The sequence below is a fragment of the Scatophagus argus genome, chromosome 14 (assembly GCF_020382885.2).
Source record: "Scatophagus argus isolate fScaArg1 chromosome 14, fScaArg1.pri, whole genome shotgun sequence".
NCBI lineage: Eukaryota > Metazoa > Chordata > Actinopteri > Scatophagidae > Scatophagus > Scatophagus argus.
Genome location: NC_058506.1, coordinates 22,508,020 through 22,525,860, shown reverse-complemented (window position 1 = coordinate 22,525,860; position 17,841 = coordinate 22,508,020). Strand labels below are relative to the sequence as shown.

At 42.6% G+C, this 17,841-nt stretch overlaps 1 protein-coding gene across 1 annotated transcript; it reads right to left on the bottom strand.

Moving 5' to 3' along the window:
- Positions 1-1,156: 1,156 nt before the first annotated feature.
- On the bottom strand, positions 1,157-16,619 carry csf1rb (colony stimulating factor 1 receptor, b). The gene is made up of 22 exons (XM_046410518.1): positions 16,492-16,619; positions 9,801-10,076; positions 9,300-9,605; positions 9,057-9,193; positions 8,809-8,971; positions 8,190-8,580; positions 7,777-7,892; positions 7,423-7,531; positions 6,856-7,022; positions 6,653-6,753; positions 5,686-5,812; positions 5,356-5,457; positions 5,151-5,261; positions 4,562-4,721; positions 3,990-4,063; positions 3,809-3,897; positions 3,380-3,502; positions 3,174-3,285; positions 2,688-2,787; positions 2,486-2,612; positions 2,303-2,399; positions 1,157-2,218 (listed from the first exon to the last, which is right to left on the bottom strand). The coding sequence occupies exons 1-22, from the start codon at positions 16,544-16,546 to the stop codon at positions 2,154-2,156; spliced, it is 3,108 nt and encodes a 1,035-aa protein (XP_046266474.1). The 5' UTR covers positions 16,547-16,619; the 3' UTR covers positions 1,157-2,153.
- Positions 16,620-17,841: the final 1,222 nt, after the last annotated feature.

The following is a 17,841-nucleotide window of genomic DNA, read 5'->3' as shown; positions in this document are numbered from 1 at the left end:
CACAAAGACAAACAACCACACACTCTCACACTCACACCTAGGCACAATGTAGAGCAGCCAATTAACCTAATGTGCATGTTTTTGGTATTGTGGGAGGAAGCCGGAGAACCCGGAGAAAACCCACGCAGGCACAGGGAGAACATGCAAACTCCACATAGAAGGGCCCAGACCGGGATTCGAACCTGGAACCCTCTGGCTGTGAGGCGACAGTGCTAACCACCGCACCAGTTTTACTGTTCAGCGAACCTTTATGGGCACCAGATGGTCATGTTAGAACATCTAAGAATATTTTTAAGGTCAAACATGAACGAACTACATACATAAATGAGTTTAATTTGTTTCAACTAGTGCCTTGCAGCAAACTAAATCCAGGAAGTGCTCCTCCCTTTTTCTGACATTTTGTCCGAATGTCTTCCACTGGCGAAAGCTAAAATACAACCAGTCAGCCCTGATGAAATGTTCTCACCTTCACAATAAAGGTCACATAAATCAGTCATTAATGGACAATTCCGGGGACGTTCTACCTGTGCAGGACAACTCGCACATCGATGTTCAGGTCAGGCTATACAGACAGGTGCTACTTTGAAATATTCATTTAATATATCTGATTGCGGCAATGATTTTAGAAAATTAAAGTCACACAAACACATAAATTCATTACAAAGTGAATATAATGGATTACTGGATATGAATCTCACTAAACAACAGATATGTGGATCAAATGTTACCTGCCTCACCTGTCGAACATTAAGAAGGTCCCATTAACAGGGCCCCCGAAGTGCATCTTGTTTATCAGAATCTAAAGTCCAGCCGCAGTAAACCTGTCAGGTAATCTACTGTAATGAGGCCCCGCCCCCTCAGCACTCACCTGACAGGCGACGCATCTTGTTATCCAATATCAATTTAAACTCATGTTTTCCTCCACACAACGTGCACAGCAGCTTTTAGACCAACATTAAAGTTAATTAGTAACAATAACACTAGTTAAGATGTTTTACAGCAGCAAGAAAATAAATTCTGTTGTCATTAATAATCTGCTGAAACGGCAGCCCGTCTGTTTGCTCCCAGGAGGAGTTAAAATTACTGCATTACTGGTTATAAACAGTACACCCCCCCAGGAATATATGAGTGTGTTATGATGAGTCTCCTCCAACAATCTCAGTCTGACATGAGCTGCAATTTATTTTTACATTTTGATAATAAAGAGAAAGTGATGATAAAAATGTAAAAGAATAAAAATCACACTTCTGATCAGGCACAGAGGACACATTTTAGGTTACACGTCGTTTAAAATACACAAATAAACTTCAAAATTAAATTCAAAATCAAAATGACTTCAATACGGAAGTTGAGAAAGACCGAAGGTCCAGTTATTGTTTTTAACGCTGTTATCTCAAGATAACAAAGCTTGTTTTCTCACACTAATGAGGTAATTTATCTCTTTATCTTGAGAAAACCAAAGGCCAGTTTCTCAAGATGATGAAACAATTTATGATGAAACTTCATAACAACACAGTGTCACGCTTCACGCGTTGATCAATACTGAGTCTTCCTTGATCTGACATTTTGCTGTCAAGATGCTACGTGATGCTGATCTCTGACGGATGTTGCAAGCAAAAAGAAGATGAAAATGAGCTTTGTTATTTCAAAAATAACACAGTAATTAACTGATCTCGAGATAACGTCGTTGAACAATAATCTGACAGGCGGCTTCTCACTTTCCGTAGCTCAGATTCTGCTAATAATGTTGTAATGTCATAAAAACATTAGTTAAGTCAGCGGTCGTCTCTGCTGCGTCGCTTCGGACGCTGAAGTTTGACTCTCAGGTTAGTCAGTTATGTCTTAAAATTACACACAATTGAAACATGTTGGTTTTCATGAAGATTCAGATCTTTCATGCTGAGTCTCTCAAAAATATGACTGTAAAAAGTAAAATAAATCAAAACAAAAAAGTGAGACTGAGAATCAGAATCCTGCACACACAGTGAAGAGAAGGAAATACTGAGTGCCAGAAAACCTGTTTTGTACGAGTAAATAAAGTTTTGCACGTTAAAAAAAAATACAATATAGAGTTTTGAATAGCACCTTAACTGATTGTTCGATAAAGGTTTCATTTGGGATGTCTTGAAACACATTTTGATTGGATGAGGCGTTCAGGACATGTGGTAGATGTTCTTCATCATCGGCTCCCTCTCGTCATCCTTGTCGTCACGGCGCTCTGACGGAATCAAATGGAGGCGGAGTCAGATTCATGGAAGTAGACTGTCGCTTAGCAACAGCTGATGTCATCCTGGTTAATTACCTCCATGCTCTTCTTCTCCTCCTCTCTTCAGTGCGTCTCCTCCTCTGACCTCCTCTTTCTCCTCTTCTTCTCTGCACTCATCAATGTTCCTGTACGGCTGATGGGAGGAGAACAAGAGAAATTATGTACTCAGGTACCGACTGTTCAAACAGCTTAGATGACGGGTCACTTCCTGGTCCTCACCTGGTCACTCTGGTGCGGTGACATGTCATTGGTGGAGGGGAGGAGCCTGTTAATGAGCTGACCAATTATTTTAAAGGTTGGTCTGTCTGTGGGCTCCAAACTCCAGCAGAGTGTCATCAGCTGATACCTGAGAGGACAGGTGTCTGTTAGATTCAAAATAACTCTGTTAACATTAAAAGGAAATCCCTGTCTGTCTCCTCACATTTCTGCTGGAGCGAAGTCTGGCTGATTCATGTGGCGGCCATCTTTGATCATCTTATAGAAGTTGGTATCCACAGCGATGTTTGGGTAGGGACTTTTACCTGTACAGGTACACACACACACAGACACACACACGGAGTCAGTGAGTGAGATAGTCAGTCAGGGGTGAGAAACATCAGCTACAGTTCCCACAGTCCATTGCTGTCCAAAGCATCCAATCAAAGTGCTTCAGATTGTGTTGCTGGGCAGATATTGTGTGAAGTCAGAGGTGATTCTGACTGAATGTGATGTCACTCTGATGTCATGGACATGGACTCCATAGCAACGGCTGCTGAGGCTCATGGGTACTCTAGTCTAAAGTTTCTTCAATAGTCCCAGGCAATGAGGACAGAACCGCCACTCAGGTATTTAATGTCAAAATTGATAATCAGTATTGGTCAAAGTCAGAGCTGAGAAATGACTGGACATATAGTGTTGCCGTGGTTACCCAGCGAGAAGATCTCCCACAGTAAGACTCCGTAGGACCAGACGTCACTCTGGACTGTGTAAACACACTGAAAGATACTCTCTGGAGCCATCCACTTCACAGGCAGACGAGCCTGTCAAAATAAAACACAGAACATGTAAAAATAAAAGTGTTACGGTGCTGAGACAGTACAGCAGTGAGACATTCTGTCGTGGTTAAACACTGACATTTCCCTGGACGATGTAGCTGTCGTCATCGCGGATGTCTCGGGCCAAACCGAAGTCACAGATCTTTGCCACGCGGTGATCAGTGAGCAGGACGTTCCTTGCTGCTACGTCTCTGTGGATACACTGGCAGACAGACAGGTGGATGTAGAGACAGACAGACAGGTGGATGTACAGAAACACAGAGAGAGACTGCCTGAAAGGTTTATTACTGATTGCAGTGACTGATCTGTGTGTATGTTGTTTTGTTTTTTGTGAGGACTTTTGTCTGGTCCTCATCACTTGAAGGAGCTGTTTGGGGTAGACTCGGTTTTACGTTTCAAGTTAGAATCAGGTTCAGATTACTTTTAGGTCGAGGAAATGTAATGTATGTCGTGTCAGCGAAGGTCCTCGCATATACAGAAAGTCAAACATGTCTGTGTGTGTCCTTACATTCCTGCTGGAAAGGAAGTCCAGACCCTGAGCCACCTGGCAGGAAAACCTCATGAGGTCACTAACAGACAGACCACATGTTTGCACGCCTGAGAGACAGACAGACAGACAGAATGTTAGACAGGACTGACCACAGAGACCAAAACTCCAGGTGTATTCAGGTGTGTTCAGGTGTGTGTACCCAGGTCTGTTTGTCCTGGATGCAGAACCGGTTGCATCTCTTGATAGTCTGAACCGCAGGAGATCCCGCTGTCACTGCAACACACACACACACACACACACACACACATATCCAGTGACAGCATTACAGGTGAGGCACATAACCTGATTCATCACTAATCAAAATAGTTGCTTATCTTTTCTTTTTTTATCATTGACTGATCAGTTAATTGATCAGTCATGTATTACAGTAGGATCATTATTCTCCTTTGTATGAACATCAGTATGAACAGATTCATTTATTCATCTGGTTGATAAAATTCTTCAAACTGTGTTGAATTTTTGGGGTATATTTTTGGATTTATTAAAAGCTTTTGATAGTGTGTGTCATAACTCTGACTCTTTAATCATATTACTGATCACAGTGGTGTCCCTCAGGGCTCTGTGTTGGGGCTTCTTGTTCTTTGTCTTCAGTAATGTTGAAACTCTGTGGTGATGATACCAGCTTGGTTCTCGTATTAGCTGATAATCCTGAATGTTTTTTATTCAACAAATGCGTGTTTGTGTTGCAGCTGCAGAAATAAAACTTCAGACCTCCTGAGCCTGGCGTGCTGGGCGGCCATGTTCTTATAAAAGGCCTCCCCCTCCACGTCGTTCACACTCAGAATGGATGCCACGAAATCCTGAGCATGAGCCCGCAGGAAGTTGAGAAGGTCACCATGGCTACAGTACTCGGTGATCATCAACATGGGGCCTGACGGGATGCAGAGAGGTCAAAGTTCATAATGATCGGGTAGCTGATGGGGTAGAGAAGCAGCTTGTGACCTGCTGCTCAGTACGTAGTGTGGAAATGGGACAAAACTATGATTTTACATTTAGTTTTATACATCAAAAAACCCAAACCAACAACAAGTCAGTACTGTCCGACTTCCTGTCTGTGGCTCCAAACCTATTGGTTCCTACTGAAAATGCAGAATATTCAGTTTCATTTTCAGAAAGATTCAGGTTCAAAAAATCTAAAAAGCTGTGCTTTTCATTAATACTGAATTAACAAAAAATAATGAATTAATACTGAAAAAAATGGTGTGTTTGTTGGACACATTTTCAGTGGTGGATTAATCAACATTTGTTTGTTGATGCTGATGTCTTTAGATTTGTGGTAAATAATTAAAAGCGTCATCACCTCCTTGAGTGCAGGCGCCCAGCAGGTTTACGATGTTGTCATGGTAGCCAAGATAGCTGAGGATCTTCAGCTCCGACATCAGAGCTTCACGTTCCTCAGAGTGAGCGCTCGCTGTCCATTGACACATGAAATATAAATCTGCATCAGCACAACAATAATGTTTGACACATGTAATGATGAAGATCATGAAGATTTGGAGACTGACGTTTGAGCATCTTGACAGCGACTCGTGTGACGTCATCTGTTCCCAGACCGTACGCTGTTGCCTCGACGACCTTCCCGAATGCCCCCGAACCCAAAACAGCACCTGACAGCGAGAACAAAACCAAATGGGGTCATGTCCTCCATCTTTGGAGGGATGTGGGGTTTGTGTTTAATGTGCAGTTTAATCGAAATCACAGTATTCTTAGCAGTGACTTCCTTTTATTTGTGTTTGTATTCTATTTTGAAATGTATTCCTCAACCCCTGCTGAGGGCAACAGGCACATGTGGCAATAACGATGTCGGTAAAATCCGGATTGAACGTTAATCATACCGAGGCGAAGTTTGTCTCTGGGAAACTCCCATTTGTAGTTGTACGGCAGCTGGGTGGGGTCAACAAAGGTGTAGTTGTTCCCGTTGGTGCTTTCGATGATCTTCCAACGAATCTCATATTTGGGTTTCTGAGAGAAGAAGAAGTACAAAAATGATGGGTTTGTTTATAAGGGAGCCTACATTTTGTTTAATATATTTCAGTTTAATTCAGATTCATTTACATTTTTATTTTTTACTCTTTTCACATGCAACACATTCATGTGAGCTGCACAAGGACATGGGTTCACCTTGGCTTTTAGAATTAAAGTCTAGAAATGACCTCTCTTCAAGCTATTTATCAGATCCTTTATGGCATCTTCAGGTGTGTCCTTCCTTGTTGTTCCAAAGTCCAGATTGACTCATAAAAGCGATGGGGCCTTCCCAGTCTGGACTCCTGATCCCTTCAGGACTCAGTCTTGTCTTTCAAAAGCCCACTTTTTAAAAAACTGCTCTTCAATGATTCCAATTACCGTTTTATGAGATTTCGGTTTGTTTTACTCTCCATGTGTTTTATAATGTCTCTCTTTTTGTGGCTTTTAGTTAGTTTAATTCTCTCTGTTTTACTTGTACTGTGTTTTGAAAGGCCCCATGTAAACAAAGTTCACCATCATCATCATCATCATCAAACACCATGTAGTGTTTTTCTCTGGCAGAAAAGCACTGGGACGACGTGCTTGTGCACAGAGAGACAAAATCCTATATGGACAAAAGCCCTCTTTCAAAATAAAAGAATACATTTATTGAGAATGTAGCACAAGCAGAGCACTAAATATTTTGGAATTTATGAACAATTCTCTGTCAAAATTAGCTGTGGAGAAACAGCTGTTTGCCTCTCAGCCCGAGGGAAGGTTGAGTGAATTTTGTACTAGAAGTCCATGATATATCATTTTATTTATTATCCCTGTAAAAATGCCCATTTTTAAACATACCTGTCTCCACTTGTAAAAGACGACCAATAAGAGCAGGAGGAGGACGGCAGCTGCACTTAAAGCTCCAATCAGAGCAGGCGTGAAGACCGTTTGAGATGTTCCTGCAGAAAAAAAGACATATTTATTCCACAACAAACTGACATGTTCAGTCACATTAAAGGCTTTTCTAGTAACACAACATGTTTGACAATTTCAACACTTACGAGGATTGATGACTTTGCGAGATTCGCCCACATTGTTGTAAGCAACACACTCCACCGTGACATCATCACCAGATGACAGAGGGAGGTTCAGGTGTTTCCTGATCTCCTCATCCTCCTTTGAGGTCACATCACCTGGGGAAAGCTGATAGGTGGAAGCATTCCCACACCTGCAGAGGAGGTGAAGATGAAGCTCAGATGTTTTGTTTTGATCTCATTTCATCTTATTGTGCTGTTGGAAACTTTATCAAATTTTATCGTTTTTTAATTTACTTTATTGTGCTGAATTGTTTTATCTTGATTTTTCCAAGTACTTTCTAACCCTGTTTTGAAAATTATGAATAAAATTTATTATTATCTTTATTTTTGCTACAGTACAATTTAACTCAATGAATCCATGCAGCTTTGTGAATTTTACTGCAAATGATCGTACTGTCTGCTAAAACAGAAGAAACAGAAACAGAAGAAACATAAAGAGACCAACAGACTTATCATCAGAATGCTGTTGAACTCTGCTGCCTGCAGAGGGCGCCGGCAGCACTTGTCACTGTCAGCCTGGTTGCTACATACGTGTCATGGAGCCCAGGGCACGTGTACCAGAGGATTGTGGGAAGTGGATATCCAGAGCTGCTGCAGGACAGAGTGTCGTTCTCCTCACTGATGATGGCAGTCGGAGAACCTAAAGGTTTCATTTTATATACTTATATTTAATTTAGATGATTAAAAAAAAGTAGTAATTAAAATATGATGAGAGGAGACAAAAGTGAAATTAATGGCAGATTTAGAGATTTACAGCTAGTCAAAGTTTATAGATCATGTGATTATCAGAGGAAAGGAGAAGCTGTAGTACTGAGGAAGAGGGAGAGGAAGATGAAGAAGAGATTGAATAAAAAACGAGAAAGAAGAGGATGAAAAGTATCTCACGATAAATTCGAAGGTCAATGTCCTGTGAGCCGCTGAAGAATGAGTTAGAAAAGTGGAACGTGTATCGACCTCGATCCTCCTGACGAACCCGCCGCAGTAGTAAGCTCGCCTCCGACCTGCGGCGTAAAAACAACTGCTTAATAACAACACCGCTCTAACAAAGTGCAACACCTCTTTAATAAACTGCAGTGCCAACAGTACTAGCTTAATAAACATTAACATCAATAACACCATCTTAAGAAACTGCAGCACCAACAACACCAACTACCTTGACACACCTTAAAACCAACAATACCACCTTAACAAACTGCAAAATGAAAAGTAGCACCTAAACACCCGTGAATACACCAAGTCTATGTCTGTCCTGTGGTAGAAATTTCATAGTGCTAGCCTGTAGCTCTTAGCATGCTAACCTGTAGCCGTTTGCAGTGTAGCTCTCCTGGTACACCATGTTGTTGTTGTTGATTATTGCTGGTGTTGTCCAGCGCTGGTCCCTGACTGGAGGATATGCCTCTGTCACTAAGGTCAGCATCACATCTCGACCTTCATACACCTCCACTGTGCTTCTGCCACTAATGTTAGCACCTCTAGCCTCATTCCCATCCATTCTGTTCATGCTAACGTTAGCAACTAGTTCCCTCTTCTCTTCTAGGGAACTACTGCTAATGTTATCTTCTGGTTCTCCTTCTGTGTCCATTGGCATGCCACTAATGTTAGCAACCAGGCCCTCACTGGCGATTGTGGTCTTGGTTATAGCATTAACATCCTGCGTTGGCAGCAGGTAGATCTTCAGGTAGGGACCACCTGATGCAGAAGAAGAGGAGAGACAGTAATTACTGTATAACTGATCTGTCCATCTTCACGATTTGGTGAATTTTCTTAGCACAGACGTTTTCTACAAGAGTTATTCTTATTTCCATGAGTTTTTATCTTGTCCCCACAAATTTTTATCTCATTCCTTGTGTTTTCATCTTTTTAATATCTTGTTCACCCACATGACCATTATCTTGTGTCTTCACCAAAAATTCTTACCCAGAACTCTGAGCTGTGTGGTTGCCCTGGCAACTCCAGCTTCATTGAAACCTGTACAGGTGTATGTTCCACTGTCTGCCCTGCTGACAGCAGAGAACCTCAGAGTGCTGTTGATATACAGGCGGTGGTTGACAATGTGTCGGGTGACAGTGACGTCCAGCGTCTGGAACAAATGAACAAACAAACAAACGATAAATATCAGAACAAAACAGCTTGTCAGTACAGGTGACGCACAGGTGACCTCTGACCTTTGTGTTTGGGTGAGTCCAGGTGAGGTTGAAGAAATGGTTGGGGTTACTGCTCAGACAGCTGACCTCAAACTTCTCTCCTTCCAGAAGGACCAACTGATCCTGACTAACAGACACGGAAGGAGGATGTCGCAACTCTGCAGACAGACAGATAGACAGGTAGGCTGACATATAGATAAAAAGACTGAGAGACAAACAGACAGACACCTTTTCGTGTGCATCAGGTAGAGAGGCAGGTCTTACTGCGGACTACCATGAGGTCCACAGGTTTTGATCTGAACTGCTTTCCGTCCTTCCAGCCTGAGCAAACATAGCGCCCGTTGAATGACATCTGCAGGTCTTGGATCAGGGCCCCTTTCTTAGGGTCCAAGGTCACGTTCATGCCCAGAGGCAGGCCCCGCCCGCTCCCTCCCATGCCGCCCAGTGATTCGAAAGTGAGGTTAGTGACTGATGGGTCGGTCAGCAGACACATGAATAAGAAGTCCTGGCCTTCCTGGACATTAGGGGTGCTGCGAGGTGTGACGAACACACTGGAGGAGTCAGCCACATCTGAGAGAGGGGCATTATGGGAAATGGAGGTCATTTCAGCAATATCATGCTAATATTAGAAGTTGCGAGAGCAGCAGGTAAGTCATGAACATGCATGTCTACTAAAATAAGCAGACTAAATTAACCAAACTTTGGAATATCTGGAACAGATATTTGGATTGTGTTTAATCAGACTCTTATGCTGGCTTCTCTTACCTTTGACATATAGGTGGATCCAAGTGACCAGATGTCCCAAGCTCTGGTGGGTGTATCCACAGCGGTATGTCCCAGTATGTCTGGGGTCCGACCTGCTTACCTCCAATAGATCCGACAGTCTGTCCTGGTACAGAAAACGGAAGGCAGTACTGGACCAACTAACTGAACCACTACCATTACAACTGAGGGTGAAGACGGAGTGAGCGGCGAGGACCACCTCGGTTTGGTTTGGCAGGAAGTCAGAGTTCAGGCGGATCCACGGAGGAGCAGGAGGATCTGAAACAGTCAAACAGTAAATCAGTTTCACATCTCTTAAACATGACCTGGCCATGTGGTGGTCAGGCACGCCTGTGACGATGGACATGGTCACAAGCATGAATTAAAATAAAAATTCTGATGCATACAAAAAAGGTGATTTTAATTCTGCTGAAATCTGGTTGGATACAGAAATGGTTTAAAACATTTGCTTGAAATGTTTTTACAAAGTTGAATTTGAGTGAACAGCTAAGTTGCTAACAGCTTCTGTTACAGCTGGGAACCAAATTCAGCCAGTTGTTTTTCTTCAGGGATTTTAAAAGTTAGCTAATTTCTTTTTAAATGCTTCAAAAAGAGGAGGAGCGTGGATCAGCGGTTAGGGTGTCGGACCCGTAACCGGTGGATCGCTGGTTCGATTCCCCGTCCCGTTCCCAGCAGCAGCACCTGTTCATCTTGAACATTCAGTCAGGAACCGATTCTGACTTTTACAGCAGTGTTCATTTCGTTGACGAATCATTCTCCAAATCCAAACTGGATTCCGTGTAGAGTATCAACAGACTCGTAGTTTTTGTCCTCACGCATTAGTTTTTATTTAGTTATCGTCTTGATTTCATCTGGAAAAAAGGTAATTGACAAAAACTGTGATGAAAATTATTTGTCAACGAAATTGATGCTGTTTCTATAAGACTGCCCCCAACTTTGCAGTACCATGCACACGACTGAATAATACTACTGTGATACACAGCAACACCTCAGTGCCAAGTATTAATAAACAGAAACACCACCACTGGATGGATGATATGACATAACTTTATTTAAAATCATAAATGATAACAAACAAACAGATTCACAAACAAAATATCAAACTCTCACTGAATTACAACAGATTATTTCCTCTGGCTGAGCCCAAAATCAACTCTTAGATCATCCAGGGGGCTACGACGATGACATCAACAGGTGAGAAAGACAATACCTGTTTGTCAGTGTATTCCCATTCTGCAGTATTAACTCTATCAGCATACTGATTCTCAATGATTATCTGAGTGGTTAACGGGTTAATAACTGACAATCTGATTGGTTAGCTGGTGTTAAAAAAATCAGAATCATTGGCCAGCTCAGTAAGAACAAATCAGCTTTACTGGCTAACTTAGAACATATTCCACTGTCAGGACAATCAGAGGATCCCATTGGCTGCCTGTGGACACTCTGGGCATCTCATTGGCTGGGAGCAGTAATCTGTGGGGCAGCAGGTTTCTTGGTGATGTCCTGCAGCTGCGTGGCAATGCGGGACGTCTGCAGCAGTAAAGCCTGATGGTTTTCAACCAGCAGACTCTGGTGTCGAGCCACGTTCTGCAGATCCTGGATCTGCTGGGAACCCTGAGGATGCAACATGAGAACACTGGTTAGTTCAGGTGAACCTGTAGATGGTCAGATAATGAACATACGAACTTGTTTATCAGTGTGTGGAACAGACTGTGGGAGAGTCTGATTAATCCTACTTCACGTCTGACTCTAGCTCACAGCACGCTCAGCAAGCTGGCCTCCCTAAAGTGAACTAAACCGGAGACAAACTGAGCCTTATCTAAACCTTACCTAATCTAAACTAAAAGTTGTGGAGAGTTCAGTTGACTTGAATGGTCCCATTCCTGTACTTCAAATGTAGCTACTGGCATCTTGTGGCTCATGTGGTGCTATAGAATACTGTTTGGCTGAGACATTAACAAACATACTCCCACAGATGACTGATACATACATGATTATGTTATACATAATTATACTGATATATAAATAATTATATTGTTGAGTGAAAGAGATGGAAAAGTACATTATGCTTATTCGACAGGCAAGTCATACAGCAACACAAGTTTATCACCCTTGTTTTTTTCCTCTGGTATTTGCTCATGCCGACCACGGGACATCACGTTATCTGAGACCAGGTTTTTATTTGAGGAGACACAGTAAACTAAACAAAAACTAAACCAAGCTTTGTCTAATCTAAACTAAAATTTGCAGCAAGCTGAGCAGTTTGACCGCCTCAGCTTGGTCTGGCCTGAACTAAAACTTAAAAAATAATGAAGACAAATACACCAAATCTTATCTAAATGCAAGCTAAACTTACACTAAATTAAACTGAACTCGACCCACCTGAGTTTCCAGTGTGCCAAGCAGTTGAACAACCTGGCCCTGGCCCTTGGCGACCTCCTTCTGGACCAGGACCAGCTGTTTCAGCAGATCCAGGACCTCCTTCCTCCACATTGCCTCTTGCTGCTGATCCTGGACCTGCTCTGGCAGTCCAGTGAGGTCGAGTTCTGAGCGGGCAGGTGACTGGGCAACGCCCATCGTCATGGCAGCAGGTGGCTTGTCAGGGTGATCACCTGCAGTGAAGACGACTGAAGTCAAAACTTCACTTTTTACACGATACATTCCTGTGATGTTCAGAGTCCCATTCAGGATGTTTAGAGGTGTGTTGGGTTTCACTGACAGACGTCTCAGCCAATCGACACCACAGTCATGTGACACAGCAGCAGATGTAGTGTCTGTGTGGACGCTAGGAACATGTCTCCCTCCAGAATGGTGTCTTGTAGGCTCAAACTGGTGCTACGCATGCTTTTTTGAAAAAATTGAATTCCCATTTGACGATTACAACACATCATTTTCTGCTTCTGTCTAATCAGACCTGTATGAGTCAAATCTGTGACCCACACATGAACCTATTTATATTCCAGTCTCGTTAGCCTTGGCTAGCTTGGTAGCTTTGAGCTAGGTAGTACCCAAATTGTCTCAGCTCCACCCACTCCACCTTTTTGCTGATTTTGGATTAGCAGGACGTTAGGTGGAGTGAGGCACTACATGACGGCGACGGCCAAAGCCGCCCACATCGAGCTTCACATACCACTTCCACATCAGACAACAAACTGGCTTCGTCCACTGCTAAATGAGGTTCAATGATCAATAATCACTAACACAGCCTGCTCAGCAGTGAACAGCTACAAAGGATGAAGGCCAACTGTGAAGATGGTGCTGCTGAGAGGCCTGAACAACCGCCTGATCTGACAGTGTTCACATGAGAGGGTTCGGATTACATCTGAATCACAGCTCACATGTTCCTGATCAATCACTGACCTGATCAATAATCACAAAAAACATAAAACCAGACGGATTTGTTGTAAAGCTTCATGTGACAGTTAAAGATCCACATCAGTGAGTTTCACAATCAGAACAAGAAGTGAAACAGCAGTGTGTGTGTGTGTGTGTGTGTGTGTGTGTGTGTGTGTCAGCAGACTGGCAGTATCCTCCTGCTGCTGCTGGATGAAACAAAGACAAAGTTCAGACGGTTAAGCTGAACTGTAACTTGTGTTAACTTCAACATAAACTTGTGTTTGTCCAGCTCCTGCAGACGTGTTTAACTCAACGCGTCTTTATTTATTTACTCCAAGAAAATCAAATAAAGCAGCTAAACATTCTCACGTCACCTCCTCCTCATGTCAAAATGCTGTTCTTTAAAGTTGGACAGTTGGACACAACTTGTCTCCTTCCTCACGGTGAAGTCTCACTGTTTGTGACCACGTTATGCTGTGGACGTGTCGTGTTTCTTCCTTCATTTTCTCCATCTTCTTCTTCGCCTTCGTCTTTGTGTTCCTCTGCGTCATCATCTTCATCGTCTTCATATTCTTTTTCTTCTTCTTTGCTTTTTTTTGCCTTTGTCTGTCTCCTCTTCCTCTTCTGGCGGGTCTGGGACAGGGTTACAGGCAGAGGTGTGCAGCTTACAGTTTGATTGATGATCCGATCAGTTTAACATCACATGACGTCTTTGTGGGCTTCATATTCAGATTGTTATGTTTCAGGAAGCTCCTGAGGGATCTCTGCTCATGTTAGGCTCTGCAGGATTCACTTCCACTTTGTGTGTGTGTGTGTGTGTGTGAGTAAACCTCAAATTAGAAAGCAAAAACCCCAAAACAACGAATAATGCAAAGCCTCTCATTAACATAAAATTCCTATTGAAGCATGCGGGAAACTGTGAGCAATGTCAGTCTGAGAAACCGCTTCATGATGAAGACTTTGTGCAATTCGAGAATTTTTAAGTGTGTTAATAACTCACAACTGGACGGCTGAGTCGCTGTTATTAATGGTCCTCAGTGATTTGAATGTGTGTTCAGAGATGTTACACAATAAATTTATCCATTCAGCCACTAAAGAGGAACTAAATAGTCATTTTGCACGGCCAACACAACCTAAAAGATTCTTACTGACAAAAATCAGGTTTGCTTGTTTGGATTTAAAGTTTGGTTCGGCTGAATTCTCGGGCTTCACTCTCATTGCGGTTCTGCTGGCCCCCTGCTGTAGCCACGGCTAAATGTAGCTGGGAGTGTTAGCGTTAGCATTAGCAAGACTGATAAACACTGGTGAAAAAACCTCCTCAGTGTTGGTGAACTCAACACACAAGATATTTAACGCTGACAAACGTTAATGCCGACTGTGATAACCAACAGGGCCGCGGCTGCATCCTGATTTCACCGCAGGGATTCGGTTATGTCCTGTGCTGCATGTCCAACCTTTAAATCTCATCAACGTTTACTGACAACAGTTTTAAAATTTTGGTTCGTTCATGTGATCTGAAGTTCCTGAACAACAGTGTGAAGTGTGAAGGTCAGCTTTTAATCGAACCTGACGGGATGTTTGTAAGCTGACGAGCAGTGTGATCTAGTTCATTATGTCATGTTAGAGAGCGCAAACCTCGAATCTCAACAGTTTCTCTGTTCAGGATGAGAAACGTTCACAGCGTGGAAAAGCGTGGACGACAGAAACATTTTTCATTAGTGTCTGATGATCAGCGGTTCATCTGACCAACTGAAACCGTTCATCAGTTGGTTTATGAAACGTCACAAAAATAAGATTCTGATCCTCACTAACGACTTGATGAGTATTGATTATCGGAATGCGTTTACGGTTTTATTTTTCTAATCTGATTCTCCAACTGACTGAAAACATGGAGATAAAAGTTTCTTTTCTATACCAACAGATCTGAGTTTTGTTTTGGAGAAAGTCCCGCAGTCAAGAGGTTTCAGTGCTGGGGGGGTCGGTGTGATGAAACCTCAGAGTCAGGAAACACATTTTCTACCAGAGACCACACACACACACACACACACACACACACACACACACCCACACACACACACACACACACACACACAGGATAATGTGTGTTTGAATGTTGGAGGGTCTCTCTACTTCCTCGTCTCACTTCTTCTTTGTTGAAACTTTGTGGGAGTGGTGAGGAACTGGTTACCGTGGCAACATGTTTACATTCACCCTACAACCGTCTTGCAGCAATTGAAGTAGAAGAAGATGATGATGATGATGAAGATTAGATGAAGCAGCGGGAATTATGATTTTATATTTCAGAGTTTACTGCTTCTGAGTATCAGTATCGTGTATTTGTATATATCATTAATTATTTGTACATAGTTATTGCATTATGTCTCATTTTCAGCAGCTCAGTCCTCATCTGATATTGATCTGTATTTATCTGATCGCTGAGTGCTGTCTGAGGCAGCTGTGGCCCAGAGCCTAAGCGGCTTGTGATCGGAAGGTTGCTGGTTCGATTCCCCCCACCAGACGGGCAGGAAAAATTTGAGTATGGTGGAGTGAGTAACGTCAAAAATGCCCCCCCCCCATTAGCTGGTTGATGTGCCCTTGAGCAAGGCACTTCCCTGGGTGCCTGGCATGCCAGCCCACTGCTCCTGTGTGTGTTTCACTGCATGTAATTTGCTGGGTGTTGAAGACAAATTCAGCGTGTGTATGTAAAAATATATATACTGCCAATAAAGTGATTCTTCTTCTTCTTCTTCTTGGACGGTTATTGTTAATTGTTTTTGTGTCAGAAGGTCACTTGTTTGGTTCTGTTAATGTTAACTTTCAAATGCGCCTGTGTTTTTAATTTATGTATTAAAACTTATATAAATGATATAGAGAAATGACTCAAAGAACATTTAATCTCAGAAACCATTTTTCTTAATCAGTAATTATTTCTACGTGTTTCATATCGAATTAATGATCTCAACAGGAGATGCTCAAGTCTGAGGGACTAAGATTTATTTTAAACTCTGCACTTTATAGTTATGGACCCTTATTTTGGCGATACTTCTATAAATATTTAAAAATTGTTATTGTGTTCATTAATGTTAATTTATTAACTTCTGACACACAGGTAGGAGGTTTACATCAGACAGCAGTGACTACAAACTGATGGATATTTAATAACACTAATTATTGCTTATTAATGTTTTGTGATTCATTTTATCATGAAATGTTGTTTTATTCTGAATGTGTTTTCCATCACACATCAGTGAAGCAAGACAAACGAAACGTTAGAACCTGCTTACAAACCAGTTAATAAACCTGAACAGAGACTGAAAAATGAAGTTTGTTTTCTGACCTTCAGCCGAGCAGCAGCTGAGGACGATGGACAGCAGGACACAGCAGGCCTTCATCTCGCTTCCTGGTGGCTGTTCAAGTCAAACTGCAGGAGACAAACTTCCTCCGAGTCGACCAGCGACAGCACCCGGTGACTCCGCCCACAGCACATAGCGACTCCGCCCACCGCATCCGGTGACTCCGCCCACAGCACACAGTGAGCCCGTCCACAGCACCCAGCAACTCCACCCACAGCACATAACGACCCCGCCCATAGCACCCAACGACTCCGCCCCACCCACGCCTCCCTACACCCACTGTGTCCTCCTGGGGGGGACGTACAGCAGGCGTCCTCTCTGATTATGGAAATACATCACAGATTCGATTCCTGACAGTCTTTTCTTATTTCCTGTCCTGTCTGACCTTTAAAAATAAGAGTCAGTGAAATCAGCTGGTTAGGATGCCATCAGCTTTTTCTTTCACCATGGTCAAATGGATTTATTTGTTTCATTATGAAAATGAAGTCTCCCAGTGGTTTTGGAACGACAGGTGAGATGTTCATTCACACCTGGTTGAACAGCCTGCTGGCCAATCAGAGCTACCCAGGCTGAGCATCAGCAGTTCAGACCCTCCTCACAGGAACAGAAACAGGCCTCACTGGTCTGGAGGTCCAGCTGCATCAGTCAGTCTGTCAGTCAGCTCGATCTACTGATGATGTACCTCGTAAAAATACTGCAGTACAAGTAGCAGCTGTGCATTAACTCAATTACAGTTTTGTGGTTTTGTAGTTTTCATTTCTGCTATTTCATTCTTTTTCTTCACTGCGTATAATACTGCACTCCAGTAGTCTGACAGCTTCAGTTACGTGCAGATTTTCTTTGTACATTTCAGTTTACCTGCCTGGCAGATTGAAGCAGGTGGAGGAGGATGTAGTGGAGTACGGTAGTTGAGTAATTTGTATGATTTAATGAACATTTAGTTAATCTATTTAAACATTTTTCAGCTGATCCTCAGTTTGAACAAACTTGATGTTTTTGAAATATGGGAGAAAAAAGAGGAAGGAAAACTTTTAGTGACTCACTTTCTGTTTAAGGAAACATTTTTTAACATTCAGCACTTTTCTGGACTTCTCTTTGTTCCACATCATGACAGGAAGTACATAAACATGCGCATGGAGTGGGTCAGACTGATGGGGGGGGTCCACCTGAGACACCTCCTGCTGGGTTACAGAGAGGAGAAAACAAACGCTCCTACTTAACATAAACAACATGAGAACTCAAAAATCTGTGGACAGCGAAGTCGTGTTTGTAATCACTCACCACATGTGTTGTGTTCACTGCCCTCCTCCGTTTGTTAGTGAAGACAGACGTTA

Coding starts and splice junctions, on each gene's coding strand:
- csf1rb (XM_046410518.1), bottom strand. CDS start 16,546: ATGAAGGCCTGCTGTGTCCTGCTGTCCATCGTCCTCAGCTGCTGCTCG. Junction 6,754..6,855: donor TCGCAAAGTCATCAATCCTC/GTAAGTGTTGAA, acceptor TTTTTTCTGCAG/GAACATCTCAAACGGTCTTC. Junction 2,788..3,173: donor GTGGGAGATCTTCTCGCTGG/GTAACCACGGCA, acceptor GTACCTGTACAG/GTAAAAGTCCCTACCCAAAC.